This window comes from Staurois parvus, unplaced genomic scaffold (assembly GCF_062004578.1).
Source record: "Staurois parvus isolate SC_StPar_1 unplaced genomic scaffold, SC_StPar_1.0 ptg000105l, whole genome shotgun sequence".
Classification (NCBI taxonomy): Eukaryota; Metazoa; Chordata; class Amphibia; order Anura; family Ranidae; genus Staurois; species Staurois parvus.
Genome location: NW_028317901.1, coordinates 6,026,467 through 6,046,544, shown reverse-complemented (window position 1 = coordinate 6,046,544; position 20,078 = coordinate 6,026,467). Strand labels below are relative to the sequence as shown.

The window sequence follows — 20,078 nt, the reverse complement described above, 5'->3', positions numbered from 1 at the left end:
ACTGATTTACGTGAAAGCTATAGCATTTACAAATGGCAGTATAGATAATGGGATTTTAAATTTTTTTCTACTAGTAATGGCGACGATCAGCGAATTTTAGCAGGACTGCAGCGGACATTCTGACACTGGGGGGAACTAACTTGGTGTCACTGACATTTCCAGTGACACCAATACAGTGATCAGTGCTAAAAAAAAAGCACTGACACTGTACTAATGGCACTGGGGAGGAAGGGGTTAATGTGAGGGCGATCAAAGGGTTAACTGTGGGCTGTGTGTGTTTTGCTAGGGGGCCTGTCGGAGATGTTCGGTGATTACCGGCCGGGACCCGGTGATTGACATCCGCTGGCGTGGATAGGGCGCGCGCCCCCTACCCGGGAAAGCAAAATCACAAGTAATATATATATGATTTTGCGCACAGGTGCCGCCCTGTAGCAGTATATCTGTCCTTAAGCGGTTAAGGGCCAAGTTCACCTTTTAACAAAAAATTTTTTGCACATATTTTTGTGGGTAATAAAAATGTGCATTTTATTATTTTATTTTATTCTACAAGAGCCAGCAGTTTTGCACCCGCGAATGTTAGACTCCTGCAGCTATTTCATCCAGCTCTCTTGCCTTTACCTCTGTACGTGTTTTCTGTTTGAAAGCTGAAGGAAGTGTCAATGAACCACAAGAGCACTCATCAGCACCCTTTCAGCCCATTGAGAACAACAAGATGAACTTGTAGTTTGCATATTCACAGATTCTTGTGAATGAATGACCCGGCTGTGTGGGTGGAGCCTGGTACACATGCACTGATTTTAAAAATGTGGAAGTGGCTGCGAGGGAGAGGAAACCCCGCCCACTGTCACAGGGAAGGGGGGCTTGTTGAACATGTTACACCCTAAATATGGTGAACTTATCTTTTTAAGTATCTGAAATCTACAAAATATTGTGTACATACACTATTGGATTTCTACTTAAGGCAGCTATCTAACACAACTGCATTTAGTCCAAGCAATACAACAATGTTCAAAGTTAGTCAATAAACTGAGGCAGTGATCCCTATTTATAACAAACTTTGGAGCTTCCCATCTTCTTATATTACATAGATCTAGTGGGGTACCAATAGGGATAACAGAGGTTGCCCCTGGCCTTGCACATTCAGTCACTGGCCTCTGGCCTGGCACTGGGGAGGAAGGGGTTAATGTGAGGGCGATCAAAGGGTTAACTGTGTGCTGTGTGTGTTTTGCTAGGGGGCCTGTCGGAGATGTTCGGTAATTACCGGCCGGGACCCAGTGATTGACATCCGCTGGCGTGGATAGGACGCGCGCCCCCTACCCGGGTTTTATAATCACAATGTAATGGAGTGGGAAGTATTGGCTACAGAGCAATTTATAGATGTTGGGGATGTTAAATCTGAAGCTGTGGCTACAGGACTCAATCACACATATCGCACCAAGACCTAGTTGAACCAAGTTAGGCCATTGCATTACTATCTAAAATACCACAAAATAAAAGTAAGAATTACTAGAGCTACCTATACCTTTAACAAGCAGACAGATCTAAGTGTCACTAGAATGAATTGGGTAATTTAGGTATAAAAATGAACTCATTCATTTGAAGGGTAGATTACAGAAATCCTTCACACATGCTAAAAAAAACCTCAGCATAGGTGTTGGCTAGTTTTTCTTCCCCCGAAAGAAAGGGAAGGAACAAACAGTATACATACTCTCTTGTACAGAGCTAGAACCTGAATTGTGCATAAACAATTAATGATTTTGTTGTGTTTGTAGGTGTTTCAGTACCATTACAGTTGGGTCTCCCTGATGTCATCCCTCCACAATATAGCTCTCTCAAAGATATCTGCACCCACACAGTTCGTGCCAGGTTGCGTCTGCTCTACCATTTTTCTGATCTCATGTATTCATCCTGGAGACTACTGAACCTCAGCCCCAATAACCAGGTATTAAAACCATCTCTGCCATCTTCCCCTCTCCTTCATTTTCATGTTTCTCAGAATTATTTATTTGTATTGAACATACACCCAAATGAGTATGGCATATGTTATGAATTTCTCTGGATTCCTTGTACGAATGTTTTTTCATTTGAATAACAGTTCTATCTAAAAAGAAACATGCTCTGATGAGGTTCATTTTTCATCATTTCTTGGGTGACAATATTTGAACACCGGGATCAATGTATTTTGTGATGGCCTTTCTGCCTAACAGATGTTGAGATATTGGACACACAGGGAGAAAATTGATTGACTTATAGATGTGTACTCTGAGAAAAACACAATCATTGTGTACCCCTGCAAAGCAGGATGCAGAACCTACACATGTAAATATGGCTATATACACAACTACACATTTTTGATAGGTTTTCCTTAAAAAAACAAACAAAAAAATAAAACACGTTTTGTTAAGACTATTTACATGAAGTTATTCTTTTTAAAGTTGAAACATTGAAAAGATTCTAATTCTACCTTTAAAGTCTAAGTCAGGGGTGGGCAAACTGCAGCTCTCCAGCTGTTGTGGAACTACATTTCCCATGAGGCATTGCAAAGATTACAAAACTGACAGTTACAGCTATGACTTGCAGAGGCATGATGGAACTTGTAGTCCTGCAACAGCTGGAGAGCCGCAGTTTGCCCACCCCTGGTCTAAGTGAACTTTTAGTTTAAATTGGCTAAAAATATTCCAGGTCCATAAAAACAAAATGTGGTCAAAGTCAAAGTTCATTTTCTTTAGAAAACAGTCTTTACCAGACACAGAATTTGGCCAGGACTTGCATTCCAGCACTGTGAAAAAGTACTTCACCTTTAGATAGCCAAAGTTAATGAGATCATGCTCATGGGGGATCTTGAGGTAACTGTCCATTGAACTTGAGTCTAGTCTCCACAGCACTAAACTTTAGGGAAACCTGGATGGTCTGGTTGGCTGGAGCCAAAGTGAACACTTTAGATAGGTCCTCACTTCACAAGCCCCTAACCAAGTAGAATCACATGGAGAATAGTTACCACCTGAGACCCTGTTAGATGGAAACCATAACGAACTACCCCGTCACCCAATTTTTTTGGCTCTTTTTCACATCCCTTCCCCTCTTTTTTCAAAAGCATCCTGCTATGCACTTCCCCTTAACCTCCTAATCCCCATAACCCCCATCATGCTCAATTATCCCCACATCGCCTTCTTTCTCTACACACCATATATGAATGCTTCCTTTACTCCTAAACCCTCATCAAGTATGAAATGTATTGGGACTGCATTACGATTCCATAAATTATTCATTATGCATACCTGCAGTATGCCTTCTGTCTAAATGGCGTACTGCTTGGCTTTAACACATGTGCCCATTTGCCTCTTCGTTCATGCCCTTTGATATTGTACTTGTGCAATCTTGAACAATGTCTAATACATTTGCGTCGTATGTTTTTGCATAACTTATTGATGTGCTCACGGTATGCTTAAACAATAAAAAAAAAAGCAGATACAGCGTGATTAGGAAAGCCTGTCACATGCCAGCATGCAGCAAAGAAGGTCCCTTTCTCGCTGTGTGAAAGTAGCAGGTCCAAATTACAGAACCCTGCTGAGTTGGAACTATTGCTCTGTAATCAGCAATGTTTGTTTCTCCCCACTGATTTGAGAGCTCTGGCTGTGACTTAGTGGGGGGCATAGGTAGATGACAGGCTTTTCTACTTAGGCTGTGGTTGCTTTCCAAAGAAAACAAACAAGACTTTTCAAACCCTTTTTGTTTCGATGCACTTGGAATATATTTAGCTGATTTAAACTTCAAACCACACAAACTAGGCAAGATAATTCACTTGGTTTTAATCTCTAGTCAATATTTATAAATATTCGATTCTAGATTTAATCCTTTCTGTGTCCCTTTTGTTTATGGACCTTGCAAGCAGACCGCTAAGCCCATGTGATGTAGTTGCTGGTGAAAGCAGTAGTGCTGTTGTATGAGTACAGTATATGAGCATATGCGGTTTTTTTTTCTATACATCCAGTGCTGTACTTATGCCTATGATAGCACCACTCTATATACATGTAGAGCAGCACACAGCCATTAATGTCATTGGGAGGTTGTACGTTGCACCTGCTGCTGCCTAGGAGGAGGAAATATGCTGGCAGTTATGCTAACTGGGCTCAGCCCCGAGTTCAGGAGCCCTTATATTATAACCATCTTTGTGAGTCTCCAATAGTCCTGCAGCAGGTAAACCTTATGCTGCATCCTTGCTGTATCTGATTTTTATTTTTGTTTACCTTTGCAGAGTAGTACATCCCACTACAATGCAGGAACTTGGGGTATTGTGCAGGGTCAGCTAAGACCATTGCTGGCTCCAAGAGTCTATACCCTCCCCATGGTACGATCTATTGGTAAGACGATGGTTCAAGGAAAGAACTACGGACCTCAGATTACTGTAAAGAGAATCTCCACCAGGTTAGTCGTGTTACTGTGGGCTATCCCTCCCCGCAATTATTTCTTCAGACTTTGAATATCATTTTATATCTAACCAATGTTTTCTTTTTATTGTCCCCTCTGACAGGGGTAGGAAGTGTAAACCCATATTTGTGCAGATTGCCCGCCAGGTAGTGAAGCTGAATGCATCTGATTTGCGTCTCCCCTCCCGGGCTTGGAAAGTGAAGCTTGTAGGCGAGGGAGCAGATGATGCAGGAGGGGTGTTTGATGATACAATAACTGAGATGTGCCAGGTGAGATTTCTTTGTACAGATCTTCATTATGCTTACATCGGTTTGTTTGTTTGGTTTCCCACATGTTAAATATATTCTGTGCAATAAATATGGAGTTCAATAAAACCAATTATTGTAAAGGACCATTAGCTATCATTTAGATCTCACAAGCTCTGTACTTAAATACTTCTATCTATTAGATCTGGACAGTTTAAAGTGACTCTAAACTCAAACTTTTGTTCAATTTTTTTTTTCAAAACATTTAGAGGCAGGTATGTAAGATCTGCAAGTCGCTCTCTGCAGGCCATGTGACCTGGAGCTGCACCGGCAAAACTAACAAATTTCTGGAGAATGCAAAAAAAAATTTGGACTAATTCCATATTTTCTTACAGTAATAAGAAACTGGTAATTGCTGAGGTCAGCTAAAACATCACATCATATAATAAACTGATGTGATTGTACTCTACATCATTTTTGTATTACCATGCTGTATTCATTATACAGCTGTCAGCAGTGAGTCATGTTTAGTGTAGTTTTTTTTCTGTCCTTTTTTGTTTTTTTTTAGTGTAACCAATTGTTACTGAAAAAGAGGTGAGCTGTTTTATGGATACCAAAAGGAGGGGAGTTATAATAAACACATAAATGGGCTTCTTTATCTCAGCTAATATGCTATCAAGAACTGGTGATAGGTGATAGTAGCCACAGCCTAACTCCATGCAGTCCACACACCCCCAACATGTTTCGTGCTGCCCACGGGGTATGAATAAGCCCCATGGGTGGACAAAACCTGTTGGAGGGCATGGACTGGATGGAGTTTAGCCTGAGGCTGCTTTTGTCTTTTACACAGTGGGCTTGCATGGTGTATGATGACTGACATTTCTCTCCTTATTCTACGGATTATATGTCAGGGCAGACTCCTAGCCTGGCCTGCTCCCTCAGTGGAAATTACCAAATGGGGGCCATAGATGCCTGAGTTTAGACCCTAAAGTTGGTTTAGGTTCTGTTGTCTGCCATCTTGATTAACAGTCTCTGGGTTGGCCCACGGCATGTGCGCCACCTATCAGTAATAGGACACCCTTGCCACTTAATACTGCGTGTAGTACCACCATGCTAGGATTATCAGTCCTGGTTTAGCTTGAATGCCCCTCGTACGTTATAAGTGAGAATAAAATATATATTATCCATCCATGTGCATAAATAAAGTGCACTGATGAATACTGGAGTCTGTCATTGTTGGTCATGAATGTTTAGCATGGCTGATAGAAGGGAAGAACAGAAAAATAGCTCGAAAACGTATTGCTTTGTTTATGTTTCTCGGTGTACCTTTATTTTTTTTATTTTCTGCTGTCCTTCACTAGGAGCTGGAAACAGGAGTGGTTGATCTCCTCATTCCTTCACCAAATGCAACTGCTGAAGTGGGTTATAACAGAGACAGGTAAGCAGAACCTTTTTAGTGTTATCGGTTGTATTTTATTTAAAGTGATTCTAAAGGCTGTAATAAAAAAAAAAAATAACAAACGTTCTACTTTCCTGCTCTGTGCAATGGCTTTGCACATAGCAGCCCTGATCCTCTTTTTATTGCGTCCTCTGCCGGTGGTCCTGGCTCCTCCACCCTGTCGAGTGCTCCTTAATAGCAAGCTTCTTGCTATGAAGGCACTCGAGCAGGCTGGCTCCAGAGCTGCACTCCTGTGAATGGACGTTGTCCATTCACACACACTGCGTGGCTCGGTCCCACCCCCTGCTCTCTCCTCGTTGGTTCCCTGGCTGTGATTGACAGCAACAGGAGCCAATGAGGAGAGAGAGCCTCAGCTCTCATGCACATTGCTGGATCGAGATGGGGCTCAGGTAAGTATAAGGGGGGCTGAGGGAGGACCTGCACCCAGAAGGTTTTTTTACCTTTAATGCATAGAATGCTTTAAGGTAAAACACCTTCTGCCTTTAGAACCACTTTAATGTTTTTTTTTCTAGAGAGTGTCAAACAGGGAACCAATGATTTTCCTGTACTCTACAGCTTTGCTGATCACAGTCGATTAGTAAATGTATGTAATTATTTGTTCATCTCACTGTGCTATATTTGTTTACATGTTGGCAAACTGACACTAACACACTGAAAACTAAAAACATACTATGTGGAAAATTGGGGTATAATACTACTGGTGTTTCTCTCCTCAGGTTCTTGTTTAACCCCTCTGCTGGATTAGATGAGCACCTTATGCAGTTCAAGTTTCTGGGTATCTTAATGGGTGTAGCTATCCGCACCAAGAAGCCGCTTGATTTGCACTTGGCCCCCCTGGTCTGGAAGCAGCTGTGCTGTATCCCTCTAACACTGGAGGACCTGGAGGAGGTTGATCTGCTCTATGTGCAGACTCTCAATAGCATTCTTCACATTGAAGACAGTGGCATCACAGAAGAGACCTTCCATGAGGTACCTGCCATCATGACGCCCTTTATTAGAACTCACAAAACTGACACATAAGATCTTTATTCTTGTTATTGAGATCTACAATATTCTAATGGATAGAAAAATAAACCGAATAATAGCCTCAGGGACAGAAACTAAATGTCCCACTATGCAGTAAGTTGCTGGAAAAGTGGAGTAACCCATTGAATCCAATCCCTATCCATCTTGTACCAATCTGACGTCATCGGAGTGAAATTGGGCGATTGCGGCACATATGAATAAGATTATTTTATGTAATAAGGCCAATAGTGTATAGATGTCGCAAGGAATTAATTTATAAAGAAGTGATTATTGGAGGAAATCTTACATTATAGAAATCTTATATGCAGAGCCATTCTGGCCCAGACTTGTATTCTCTCCTTCTTTCTAATATGAACAGAAATAGCAGAACTTCCTAAATGAATGTAACAGCAGGCAGTGACCAGAGTTCCCTGGAGCTGGTTGTGGGAATAAAGTAAGGACATTGAATTTCAATACTACCATTGTTTATGTTCTTCTTCAGATGATCCCTCTCGATTCCTTTGTGGGTCAAAGTGCTGATGGAAAAATGGTGCCCATTATCCCTGGGGGGAACAGCATCCCTCTGACCTTCTCCAACCGCAAGGAGTATGTGGAGAGGGCAATAGATTACAGACTGCATGAGATGGACCGACAGGTGAGGAGCCAGTAAACCTTTTAAAGAATACATGGTTTTAGCTTTGTGTGGTTCTTAGAATGGTATATTCTGTACACCAGAGCTTTCACCCAAAAGCCCATCATTGCACACATTTGCTGCGCATAATTTCCTTGTAGTGTATTTTATCACAAGCAGAGCCATTGTTCCTGGGTCCGTAAAGAATTGTGCAGTGTAATGGCAATGTTCATTCATTCCAAGCAGAACATAAGGCTGTACACTGTAGCTTAAGGTAAAATCATAACCTAGACTTTAATTATTACAGTTTCATCCCCAACACTTTACACACAACTATGACGTATAGGGCCAGTTCACACCATATGCAGTCCAGTGCATTTTTGTTTCTGCATCAATAAATGCATGGATAGTAGGTTATATGGTTTTCAATGGCATAGTTCACACCAGTACAGTCAGTTCCAGTGCATTCCAGTTCCAGAAAAAAAAAGAACATGCTTAATTTTTTCTACACTGAACTGTATTGGAACGCATAGAAATGTACCAAAACGCACCAGTTGGCACATGTTCTTTAAGGTGAAGGAGAAAAATGCACTGGAACACATTAAAATGCATCAAAATTGTGCATGCAGAAACTCATTCAGAAAGCATCCGGGCTGCGTTTCTATGGTGTAAACCAGCCCTTAAACAAGGCGGCCTGTCTAAGCTGATGATGTTCTAACATAACTGTGCCAGCTATTTTCCAGTATGCACCTCTGCAATGGCACAAAAGACTTTCATGTTACACAGTACTTGGTCTATAGATGAAACCAGAAAACGCTCAAGAACTAGTGCCTTCACATAATTAGATCCTCATTGTCAAACAAGAATTTCACTTTTGCAAGTCAGAGTATACAGCTTTTTAGCCATCATGTATTGGTATGATAACACCGTAATTAACCACTTGCCCTCCAGAGGATTTACCCTCTTTCCTGACCAGGCCATTTTTTGCGACACGGTGTTGCATTACTTTAACTGACAATTGCGCGGTCATGCAACTCTGTACATAAATTAAATTTATGTCCATTTTTCCCCACAAATATAGCTTTCTTTTGGTGGTATTTTATCACCTCTGTGTTTTTTTATTTTTTTCGCTATGAACAAAAAAAGACAAAATTTAAAAAAAAAACTATTTTTGACTTTTTGCTCTAAAACCTATCTAATAAACATTTTTTTAAAAATCTAATTTTCGTCATAAATTTAGGCCAAAATGCTACATGTCCTTGCTAAAAACAAATCCTAATAAGTGTATATTAATTGGTTTACGTGAAAGTTATAGTGTCAATAAATGGCGGTATATATACTGGAATTTGTGTGTATATATATATATATATATATATATATATATATATATATATATATTCTAGTAATGGTTGCATTCAGCGACTTATTGTGGGACTGCGGCGGGCATTCTGGCACTAGGGGGAACTAACGACCACTGACATCTCCAGTGACACTAGAGTGATCAGTGCTAATAAAAAGAACTGTTATAAAAGAAGTTTCAGCGAGTGCTACAAACACAACAGCTGCTGGGACACCAAAGGCAACCATAAACCTCCTAATATAAATGTCAATGTAAATAGGTGCAGCGCTGATATAAAATATATTATGAAATAGCTATATACTTCAATCAATCATAATATTGGTATGTCTCCAAATAACGGCAGAAATATTATAAATGAACGCATTTAAATACAATAAATATAAAGTGCAAGATAATTATATCCACATGAAAGCGGTTGTAGTGATAAAACAGTCCAAGAAATTGAACGTGAGGATCTCGTCAGATCACAACCAAAGTGCTCGAATATTCTTATCCAGGTGTGCCAGATGATGTAACTGAGTAATAAGTGAAGGGCACAATCACCAGAAGCGCGCTATAAACACGCATTTGAGGTTAATACTGCCTCATCAGGTATGTTCAGTTCACCTGCTCCAAAATCAGGCCAGGTTCCTGTTCCCTTCAGGGTCCCTTGACAGGTATCACTGCGTCGAGTCACCTCTATAATAGGCTCTGTGAATGATGGCACTCAGAGAGAGAGCCCAACAAAGGATGCCACATAGCGTGATACTGTTTTTCAATGGAATTTTATTTCCAATAAAACAAGGTAGTAATAAAAGGAAAACACTCACCATATAGTTTCAGGATGGCCACCAGCGGTGGCGTGAAGTCTAGATGCTGTAGCCCCTTCCTGACGCGGTTCGTGCAAAGCACTTTATCATAGGGTACAGGCTTACAGCATCAGACTTCTATACAGGTGTATTTATATTGAAAAATGGCTATCGCGCCCGCCATTTTGCCAGATACTCGGCGCATGCGCAGTGCGTCGGCGCCATTTTGTTATGGACCAAAAGATTACATTGCATATCTCTATGTCCATGGAAGGTGCATGCGCACTACGGCACCATTTTGTTGGCAGTTTTAAACTGCAGCAGATTGCTCTGTTTACCAGATAAGAGGAGAAAGCTTCAAACGTCAGGATAGATATCCTTATCAAACTGCTCACATTGAGGGGTAGAGAAAAATGCTTTGAGAACTGCTTTATAGATAATAGTTAGATTGCGTTATATATTTTTACTACCATATGTCCTTTTAACATTTTAGTGATTACATTTATAGTGACTCCATTTTATACACTGACTCCTTATACGGTTTTTTATGATATTCTTATATTTTTATCATTTTTGATAGTTTTGATTCCAACAATTATCGGTATTTAATTGGAACATATAAATAATTTTTGTCATCGCTTTTATTATACTTTTTAATATTTTTTAAACTCCAAACTTCCTCAGTACCGGGTCCATTACTGTTAGGCAAGTTCATTTAATCCTTACAGTTGTGACCAAAACAAAAGAAACTTGCTCCCCTCATAACCAGGGGAGCAACTGCTTCCCCAAATCCTCAGGAAAATCTGGCACAGGCATCCATATGCTGAGCCAGGAAGTAAGCTTCGTGTGTGTGAAAGGATTTCCGCTGTCCCATTCAGCCCGTGCAGCTTGAAAATTTGGAGCACCCTTGGCCTACATGCCTTCTCCAAACCAGGCCCCTTGGCAAGTTTCACCCCACCCACTGGAGTTTAGTTTTAGGGTTAGCCCTATGATTATGGGACGAAACTCATCAGAGGGTGTAGTTTGGCAGAGACGTGTAGGATGAGGCTACTCCAAACTTTCAAGCTACGTGGGCTGGATGGGAGAGCGGGGATCCTTTCACACACTACTCCTTCCAGTTGTTATCTGAAATGCTGCTATGCAGGCAGATCTCCATCTCTGGGATGGTGCTACCTGCTTATAGAAATAATTGTGTACAACTCTGGGGAAGAATTGATTTTTTTTTTTTAGAATTGTATTTATTTTTTTGTGTTCAGGGTGATTTCAGAAATCTAATAATTTGTGTTTTTCTCAGGTTGCAGCAGTGAGAGAGGGCATGTCATGGATTGTACCAGTTCCCCTGCTCTCTCTCCTCACTGCCAGACAGCTAGAGCAAATGGTATGCGGGATGCCAGAGATCTCTGTGGATGTCCTGAAGAAGGTAGTGCGGTACCGAGAAGTGGATGAACAACATCAATTAGTGCAGTGGTTCTGGCAAACTCTGGATGAGTTCTCCAATGAGGAGCGGGTCCTATTCATGAGATTTGTTTCTGGAAGATCCAGGCTTCCAGCCAACACCGCAGACATCTCACAGCGCTTCCAGATCATGAAGGTTGATCGGGTGAGTAAGCCCTGTGTCATTTTTATTAGACCTCTAACGATCCTGTCCCTCACCGGTATCTTCTTTTATGTTCCAGTTTTCGGCCATCTTTATTGGCCAGCACGGGATGACATCATGCATGCGCAGGAACTAGTCATCCTGGCACACAGAGATCAGGCTGACTGATGTAAGCGGAGCTGAGCATGTGTAGCTCAGTTTACAGTATGGGAATTGCTGCAAGCAGGCAGGTAGGTGTAGTTTATTGTAGAAGAGAAATTGCATGTCTCTTCTGCAATAAAAAGCTGTCTGCTCACAGTAAACGCTAGCAGAACATTAATTCCGCTTTAATAGTTGGGCAAAATGTACAGCTTCTGCTAAACGGATGCTCTTAACAATAATCAGAAGAATTGTAACACTGTATATAGTATGATAAAAAGTCTTTAATCTTAGTTCCCTGCCTGTACTCCAGTACATTGTGTTTTGTGGACAATTTTTATCAATCAGCAGCTACAGCTAGCACAGAGCAGGTAAGTATAACATATTTGTTATTTAAAAAAAAAACAAAAAAAACCCCCAAGCATTTAATATCGCTTTAAAGCGGCAGGTGCAGCTGTTCGAATACAGTGTACCAATGGGGAGGATTCCTCCATCCACCTTGTTTTGTGGGAATGGTTGAACCTGTTAATCTTTTTTGTTTTAGTGTATGGACAGGCCCCTTTCACTTAACCTGTCCAATCGGGTCCGTCTGTCAGTTTTTCTGGCGGACCCGATCAGACCGTCCATTCACCTCTATGAAGTGGTGGGTGTAAATGGACCTTTGTCCGTTTACACCCACCTACCTCCAATTTGATCCGATTCAATAAAAAGAAACTGAAGGGAATTTGTTTCCCTTCCGTCTAGTGGATCGCATTGGAGGACAGTTGGGTGTAAACGGACAGCCGATCCCTTTTACACCCGGCTGCCCATAGAGCAGAGCGGGTTGTGTCCGCTCTGGATAAAAGGAGAGGACATGGACCTGTCATCCGCCCACTGTGCTCTGCTCAGCAGGGGAATCAACAGGCAGATCCCCCGCTGAGCAAGGTGGAGTCCACCTCTTGTGAAGGGGGCCTTAAGGTGGGAATACACAATTAGAAAATCATAGCCCGCATTAACCAATCTAAAAAAAATCGTTCATCGGGCAATACGTAGTGTTGACGTCTTCCGCACAAATGGAAGTGATGCAGTGTGTGTGTGACCTTGTAGCCACGCCCTTCCGGCCAGAACGTGTGAAATACATAACAATTATCAGCAATGAGTATAATATAGTTTCATTACCTATATACATAAATAGTGATACATAAAAGATAATATGCAGAATTCTGGTTTCATTATCTCATTAGGCCAATCTACTTTTAACATTTGGATTTTTCGTTGGATGTTTATGTCCAAGGAATCTTCATAAACACAGAGTCATCTTCTGTTTCCACTCATGCGTGATAGCGCTTGATAGATTTTTTTCATACGACCGTCATACCACCTCATAGAAAATCGGTTGTATGCAAAACGGCAACATTTTTCACTGTTGTTCAACCAGATTTTTTCGTTGACCATATTGTTATCAGTTAAAACATCCTGTTAATCAACGAAGAGAAAATCATTCGATCAGTGGTTCCGCAAAATTTTTCGTACGATTTTCTTATCGTGTGTACAGGACATTAGTCTTCAGTTTTGTTTGTCGTTAACTTGTAGAGGTCGCTACATTCTACTTTCTTTACAACTGTGTTTTATTTGTTAAAGTGAAATTCCTGCTTTTTAAAAAAAAAAAAGAATTGCAAAGAAGGTTTAATAACATATGAAAGGGAATGTTTAGAACCTGTGACCGTTTTTTGTGAGTGTCTGCTACTTATTGGAGAGTTTTATTCTCCCTTACCATCCCATTGATAGTGGTCACTAGCAATCAGAAGGTTGTGGTAACCATACAAATACTAGTCCGTTCCATAGATTTGGCTTTGCTTCCACTTTATTGGCTGTGTGAGTTTTAATTAAGGTTTGAGTGGAGTGACAGAGAGGAAGATGCCCTGTAACACATCATGGCCATAATAAATAAAATACATGTGGCCCCAGCAGAGTGAAAGCCCTTTCAGTGCTGAAGTTGGTTTCCCAGAATAAAAAAACAATCCAGCAGCACAAAACCTTTCTATTTTAACTACCACCCCCAAAAGAAAAGTAAAAAACTTTCACCCTTGAAAGGAAACGTAAATGATAACACAACTTTTCTCAACTCATAAATAACTAAAATAATAAATCATAATTAGTGTCCAAACCATGTGAATGTCCTCAATAAGTAAATAAATTGAAGTCTTCTATAATAAGTCTCTTTATCCTTCAAAAAATAAACGTCTCTTTACTTTATCCCACGTAGGTGTTTCTGGATTTTCGTGTACCTCAAAAAAATAAAACTCAAAATAGTGCATTACCTTTCATATAAATAACAAATTGTGAATCGTGCCAACTGCATAACAAGTGCAATATACACGTGAAGAAAAAAAAAATATATATATATATATATTAATATAAACTCTCCAACTAATATATAATAGTGTATCAAAATACACTAAATGGTGAAAGCAAACACTAGCAATCAACAGTGATTCACTTCAAAATTGTGTAAAAATACACTCAACATAAAAAGTGATCAACCTTCCAAGCCAATTCTAATAAAAGGATATAATCCTTATTTCTTAATATATCGTGCAAGAATAAGTCCCAGAAGTGTTCCACTCCAACTGGTGTAAAAGTGAATTACCAAATGCCAGTAGCAAACAGGCACTTCTCAAATGGATGGAAAAGACTCTCCAGGCTCCTAATTCCCTAGAAAAAGTCCAGGAAGTGACAAAACGCGTCGGGTCACGTGACGGCTGACGCACTCACACCTACCGGAAGTGCGATCGTGGCCATTTTGGAAGTGGGAACATGCGGTGGTTCCCATACTGAATTGCTGTCTCTGTTTGTGGAAGCTGATTTCTGCTTTTTAAAATGTAAGTTACTCAATAAATGTTGTTTACTTTTTACACCATCATCTCTAAAACCCTGATTTATTTCATGAGGATAATGGAGGAGATATATCAAGACTAATTAGGAGCCTGGAGAGTCTTTTTCAACTGTTATGCAGTTTGCACAATTAACAATTTGTGGCACGTTATTTATATGAAAGGTAATACACTATTTTGAGTTTTATTTTTTTGAGGTACACGAAAATCCAGAAACACCTACGTGGGATAAAGTAAAGAGATACGTTTATTTTTTTGAAGGATAAAGAGACTTATTATAGAAGACTTTAATTTATTTACTTATTGAGGACATTCACATGGTTTGGACACTAATTATGATTTATTATTTTAGTTATTTATGGTTTCCCAGAATGTTATGACTGCCTACATCAGTATCTGATTGGCCTTTTCCAGGTGTTGAGGGTAATTGTTATTTTGGTTACTCTTCTTGTAATTTAAGAGATATATGTAATGTTTTTCTTGCCTTTTGCAGCCTCACGACAGTCTGCCTACCTCACAGACTTGCTTTTTCCAACTACGACTCCCTCCATACTCGAGTCAGCCAGTGATGGCCGAACGTCTGCGCTATGCAATCAACAACTGCCGATCCATAGATATGGACAATTACATGCTGTCACGCAACGTGGACAACGCTGAAGGATCAGACACTGACTACTAAGCTCTGCTCGCTCTCCAGCAGTGAAGGGGTTGTTCTTACACCAAGCATTTTACAACACCTGCAATATTTTCTTTTAATAACAAAAAAAGTTTGTATTTAATTTATCCCTACATTGTAAATGAAAATAAAGTGAACTCGTCCCTTCCTCACTCAACTGAATCTAAGAATAAGTTGCATGGAGAGCGGATTTTCTTTTGAGGGACGGGGAAGAGGCTGGGGCCTTGATGACCTTCTCCACATGAACCTGGTCAGTGCTGTACTTGAATATTGTACATCGGTGCACTTAATGTTCACCCCAAAAAGTTTTACATGAATATTCCTATTTATTTTGTTTTAATTTGAAAAATGCCTGTGCAGGACTAGTAATGCAGGAAAATAAAACAGACTGAAGAAGATTGTTGCTGGTTTTGATTGCCTTTACTGTGGATGCTCACATAGGTCATGCGTCTGTTAGGGTGAGTTCAACACAACCTATAATGGGGAAGGGGGTCACTGCCATGAGAAATGCTGCTGTCAGCTTGGGGTATACTCAGGAGATAAAGCTCTTAGGTCAATATTTGGAGCTTATTTCACATCTTTATTTCGACACCAAATGCATAACTTTCCTAAATAGTCAATATCTTACCAGTCTGGAAAAAAACATATTGTCATTATAGTTACATTAGCATGCATGTTCAAAGCCATGAGGTTTCATTGCCCTTAAGTGACTCGGCATTTGGCCATAGCAGATGTGAATGAATGCTGCTGCTTTGGGTGGGGACCTCCTAGGTGCCTACGCTTTTTTATTAATGTTACAGAGTCACTTTAACAGTAATGTATAGTGTTTTTGTATATAGTTTTATTTATGTTCCAGACAAAAAAAATAAAAAATAAAAAAGTACACTTTGAAAACATTTCGTAATTTTTTTTTTTACCAGTTAAAAATGAATTATTACTTATGAATATTTCCTCCTTTGAGACTTTCAGACCGTAAACAGAACTGAAGGCACCTTTCTTGTCTGTTGGGGAACAAAGTAAGCCATATGCTCTTGGGTTATACTGTCACCTACAGGAGGAACACCATCAGGCAAAAAATCTGTAGACTAATTAGTATAACCACACTTCTACCCAGCATGACTCAGTTTTCTGCTGGGAAAAGTCTAACCATTTTACTAGCTTTTTCTTCAAATGTTTGAGCTCTTTATTGATCAAGAATCCTTGCTGCTTGAGTTGGATGCCAAATGTCAGTTATCCAGATCGCCCTTCCTAAGCCTAGCTTTGAAATTCAGTAACCAGACCCCACAGAATTGTACTTTCAGCCTGGACATTGAACCTCCAACCTTTCTCCATTGGGGTCCACATGAGGCGTTTTCCAGACCCCATCCTGGTAACAAGTTATGCGTGGGTCACTTACAGAGCCATACAATTGTTGCAGCCCTTGCCCCATCTCTGACGACTCAGTCTGTGAGTAGGTCGATTAAGCTGGGAGCTCCCTTGGCCTAGCCTTTTGAAATGCCTGCTATTGTCTCCCACCATTAGTGTTGAAGCTTTGTTCCGCTTCTGCTTTGCAAGAGAGACATGTTGAACTCAAGTCCTTTCCTGCTTGCCCATCTGTAGTGACCTTGTTCACCTTCTACTTTCAGGCCCTCATTGGCCATCAGTTGCCTGGATTTATAGAATCTAAGGTCACCACACAGATTAACTTACCTTTCCTTGTTCCCTTGGGGTCTCTAGAGCCTCTAGGCTGAAGTTTGTCTCTGGAGCGGTGTCCCTTCCTGTCCACCACCCTCTCCCTCTGAGCAATTCTCTTCCCTTGGGGCATGCAAGGCCATCAGTGGTATCTGTGGTGGATAAATCCACAGCATTGTTGCCTTCACAACCTCTCATTACCAGGCAGTTACCCATCTCTAGTCTTTTGCAGGGGCATCCGGTGTTGAGAGGAAAAAAAAAAGTACCTCTTATCTCCTTTTAGTCTACCTAAGCCCCTACTTGATTTTTTTCTAGTCTAGTTTCTGAGCAGACCTATGTGTCTGCCTCTGAATGATCAGGTAGTATCTTTGCCTGATTACTCAGCTTCCCCATCAGATGCCTGACAAAAGTTTTTTTCTCCCCATCTTTGGGGGATTTCATCATCTCTGAGACTGCCTTCTGGATTCCTTGAACACATAGTTCCTGCTTCATTATGGGATCCCTTTCTAGGTAGTCTGGTTGTAGTTATGCATAGTACAGTGGGTCTCCATTTTACCCACGCTGACCCCCCTAAGGGTAATCTGGAAACCAGTTCTTACCAACTGGTAGTTTATGGACATGGATGAGAGGTTCATGCAACAAGGTGCATCTCAGACACTACATTGCAGGTGAAGGATGTTGGAAGAAGGGCCCATGTGTCCCTGGGCTGTCGACAGGAAAAACAAGAAAGTCTGCTGCTGCAGGTATCCTCTGCCAGGAACAGGGACTGCCTTGGGACCAAACCATTGGGGCGGGCCCTCTTCATTGGCTGATCTGCAGATTCATTAATTTCTTTATGGCACTGTTCCCTGATCTGGGTTTAGGTGAATATTCTTTACGATCCTTGCTACAACTTGAGAAATGCTGTGTAGGAGGGTTTATCCTGGGTTGGCATACAGATTGTTTGTTTTTGTTTGCCAGTGTTCAATCCTTTTGTAGGCAGCAATATAACCCAACAGTATATGACTTCCTGTGTTTCTCAATGGACACCCAAGTATGTACACTCACACTTTCCCCTGTGTAGGGCTCTGTACAATTTTTAAATTAGAAAAAAACAATATGAGAGGAAACTGTTTCTTCAGTGATTCCAAAGAAAACCTATCTGGTTTATAATAAAGCAATCTAAACAAGTACTTTAAAGCCATGTTAAACCCAAAAGCCAACCTATATTATATTACAGCTTACCAATTCACTACATTAGCTTTCTTTTTTAGGCTTTCTTTCATTTTCATCTGGTGATCCTGCCAGTAAGTATGTTTTCCACCAGAAAAAGCTTTCCTGCAGATGTAACAGTTAAGGTCCATTCACGGAAGGCCCCGTGCAGTTCCATGTTTTCCCGGGATGGGGATGCACAGGTGTTGCATGCGTCTCTGTGCTGGAATCTCATTCATTCCTATTGGGGACACTTGTCATATTAGGACACAGCAGCTGTGTCTGTGCAGCCATGTGGTTGAGTCCCCTGTTTTCGTTCAGGGACCAGCACCACTTGCACTCGCCCGAATACATAGATCAGCACTTTGATGATCGAATGCTGGTTTTTCAGTATGACTGAAGCTGGTTGTTAGACTGGCTTCTGTTGAACAGACCACAGTACACACAAGGACTGAAAGTCAACCAGTTCCTAGCCTAACACTCCCCCAGACTGATATTAATGCTGTCCAAAGGTGTCTACACTGCTCCTTCCGCCAGAGTGTAAGCTCTCTAATAGAGGAGGTGCATTACTGGGCAAATCAGGTGAAACCAGAAGGGGAAAAATGTAAAACGAAAAAAAAAAAGCTGATACAGCCGCCACAACAATGGTAAGCTGCAATGTATTACATTTTTGGGTTTAATACTTCTTTAAACAGTTTAAATTACCATATTTTTTGCTCCATAAGATGCACTTTTTTCCCCCAAAAAAATGGGGGGGAAATGTCTGTGCGTTTTATGGAGTGAATATTGACCAGTACTCCCCCCTCCACCGCCACTGTGTTAGAATACCTGGCCGGTCGCTCGGACTCCCTCTCTTCTGTCACAGAAGAGCCGAGTCAGCAGTGCAGCAGGGCCCAAAGCAGCTGCCCCTTAAAGCGGAGTTCTAGCTGATGGAAAGAAAAAGTCAGCAGCTACAAAAACTGTAGCTGCTGACTTTTAAAATACAGACACTTACCTGTCCCTCAGTCCTGGGGTGTCCTCACCACCGCTGGTTTCACGTGTCCCAGAAGACTACAGGGAGGGAGGACAATGTCCGCTTCGAATTGCCTAGGCGAAGTGGGAGCGGGTACCTGTCAAATTCAGGCACTCACTCCCCAAAGTTCTGCAGTCTCTGGTCCTCTCCTGTACTATGTCTGCAGTCTCTGGTCCTCTCCTGTACTGTGTCTGCAGTCTGGTCATTTCCTCTACTATTCGCAGTCTCTGGTCATCTCCTGTACTGTGTCCGCAGTCTCTGGTCATCTCCTGTACTGTGTCCGCAGTCTCTGGTCATCTCCTGTACTGTGTCCGCAGTCTCTGGTCATCTCCTGTACTGTGTCCGCAGTCTCTGGTCATCCCCTGTACTGTGTCCGCAGTCTCTGGTCATCTCCTGTACTGTATCCGCAGTCTCTGGTCATCTCCTGTACTATGTCCGCAGTCTCTGGTCATCTCCTGTACTATGTCTGCAGTCTGGTCATCTCCTGTACTATGTCCGAAGTCTGGTCATTTCCTGTACTATGTCCGCAGTCTCTGGTCATTTCCTGTACTGTGTCTGCAGTCTCTGGTCATCTCCTGTACTATGTCTGCAGTCTCTGGTCATCCCCTGCACTGTGTCCGCAGTATCTGGTCATCTCCTGTACTGTGTCCGCAGTATCTGGTCATCTCCTGTACTGTGTCCGCAGTATCTGGTCATCTCCTGTACCGTGTCCGCAGTCTCTGGTCATCTCCTGTGCTGTGTCCGCAGTCTCTGGTCATCCCCTGTACTGTGTCCGCAGTCTCTGGTCATCCCCTGTACTGTGTCCGCAGTCTCTGGTCATCTCCTGTACTGTGTCCGCAGTCTCTGGTCATCTCCTGTACTGTGTCCGCAGTCTCTGGTCATCTCCTGTACTGTGTCCGCAGTCTCTGGTCATCTCCTGTACTGTGTCAGCAGTCTCTGGTCATCTCCTGTACTATGTCTGCAGTCTCTGGTCATCTCCTGTACTATGTCTGCAGTCCATTGGT

At 41.5% G+C, this 20,078-nt stretch overlaps 1 protein-coding gene across 7 annotated transcripts in view; it reads left to right on the top strand.

Annotated features, from left to right (window-relative positions):
* The window catches only part of HERC1 (HECT and RLD domain containing E3 ubiquitin protein ligase family member 1), a 199,974-nt gene extending 183,878 nt beyond the window's left edge, over positions 1 to 16,096 (top strand). For all 7 annotated transcript variants that reach the window (XM_089671440.1, XM_089671442.1, XM_089671445.1 and 4 more), the window contains 8 exons: positions 1,773 to 1,942; positions 4,256 to 4,425; positions 4,532 to 4,697; positions 6,035 to 6,111; positions 6,849 to 7,101; positions 7,640 to 7,792; positions 11,211 to 11,516; positions 15,018 to 16,096. In XM_089671440.1, the coding sequence (XP_089527566.1) occupies positions 1,773 to 1,942; positions 4,256 to 4,425; positions 4,532 to 4,697; positions 6,035 to 6,111; positions 6,849 to 7,101; positions 7,640 to 7,792; positions 11,211 to 11,516; positions 15,018 to 15,203 (1,481 nt within the window). In that variant the 3' untranslated portion in view covers positions 15,204 to 16,096. The remainder of the gene's footprint in view (positions 1 to 1,772; positions 1,943 to 4,255; positions 4,426 to 4,531; positions 4,698 to 6,034; positions 6,112 to 6,848; positions 7,102 to 7,639; positions 7,793 to 11,210; positions 11,517 to 15,017) is intronic.
* Positions 16,097 to 20,078: the final 3,982 nt, after the last annotated feature.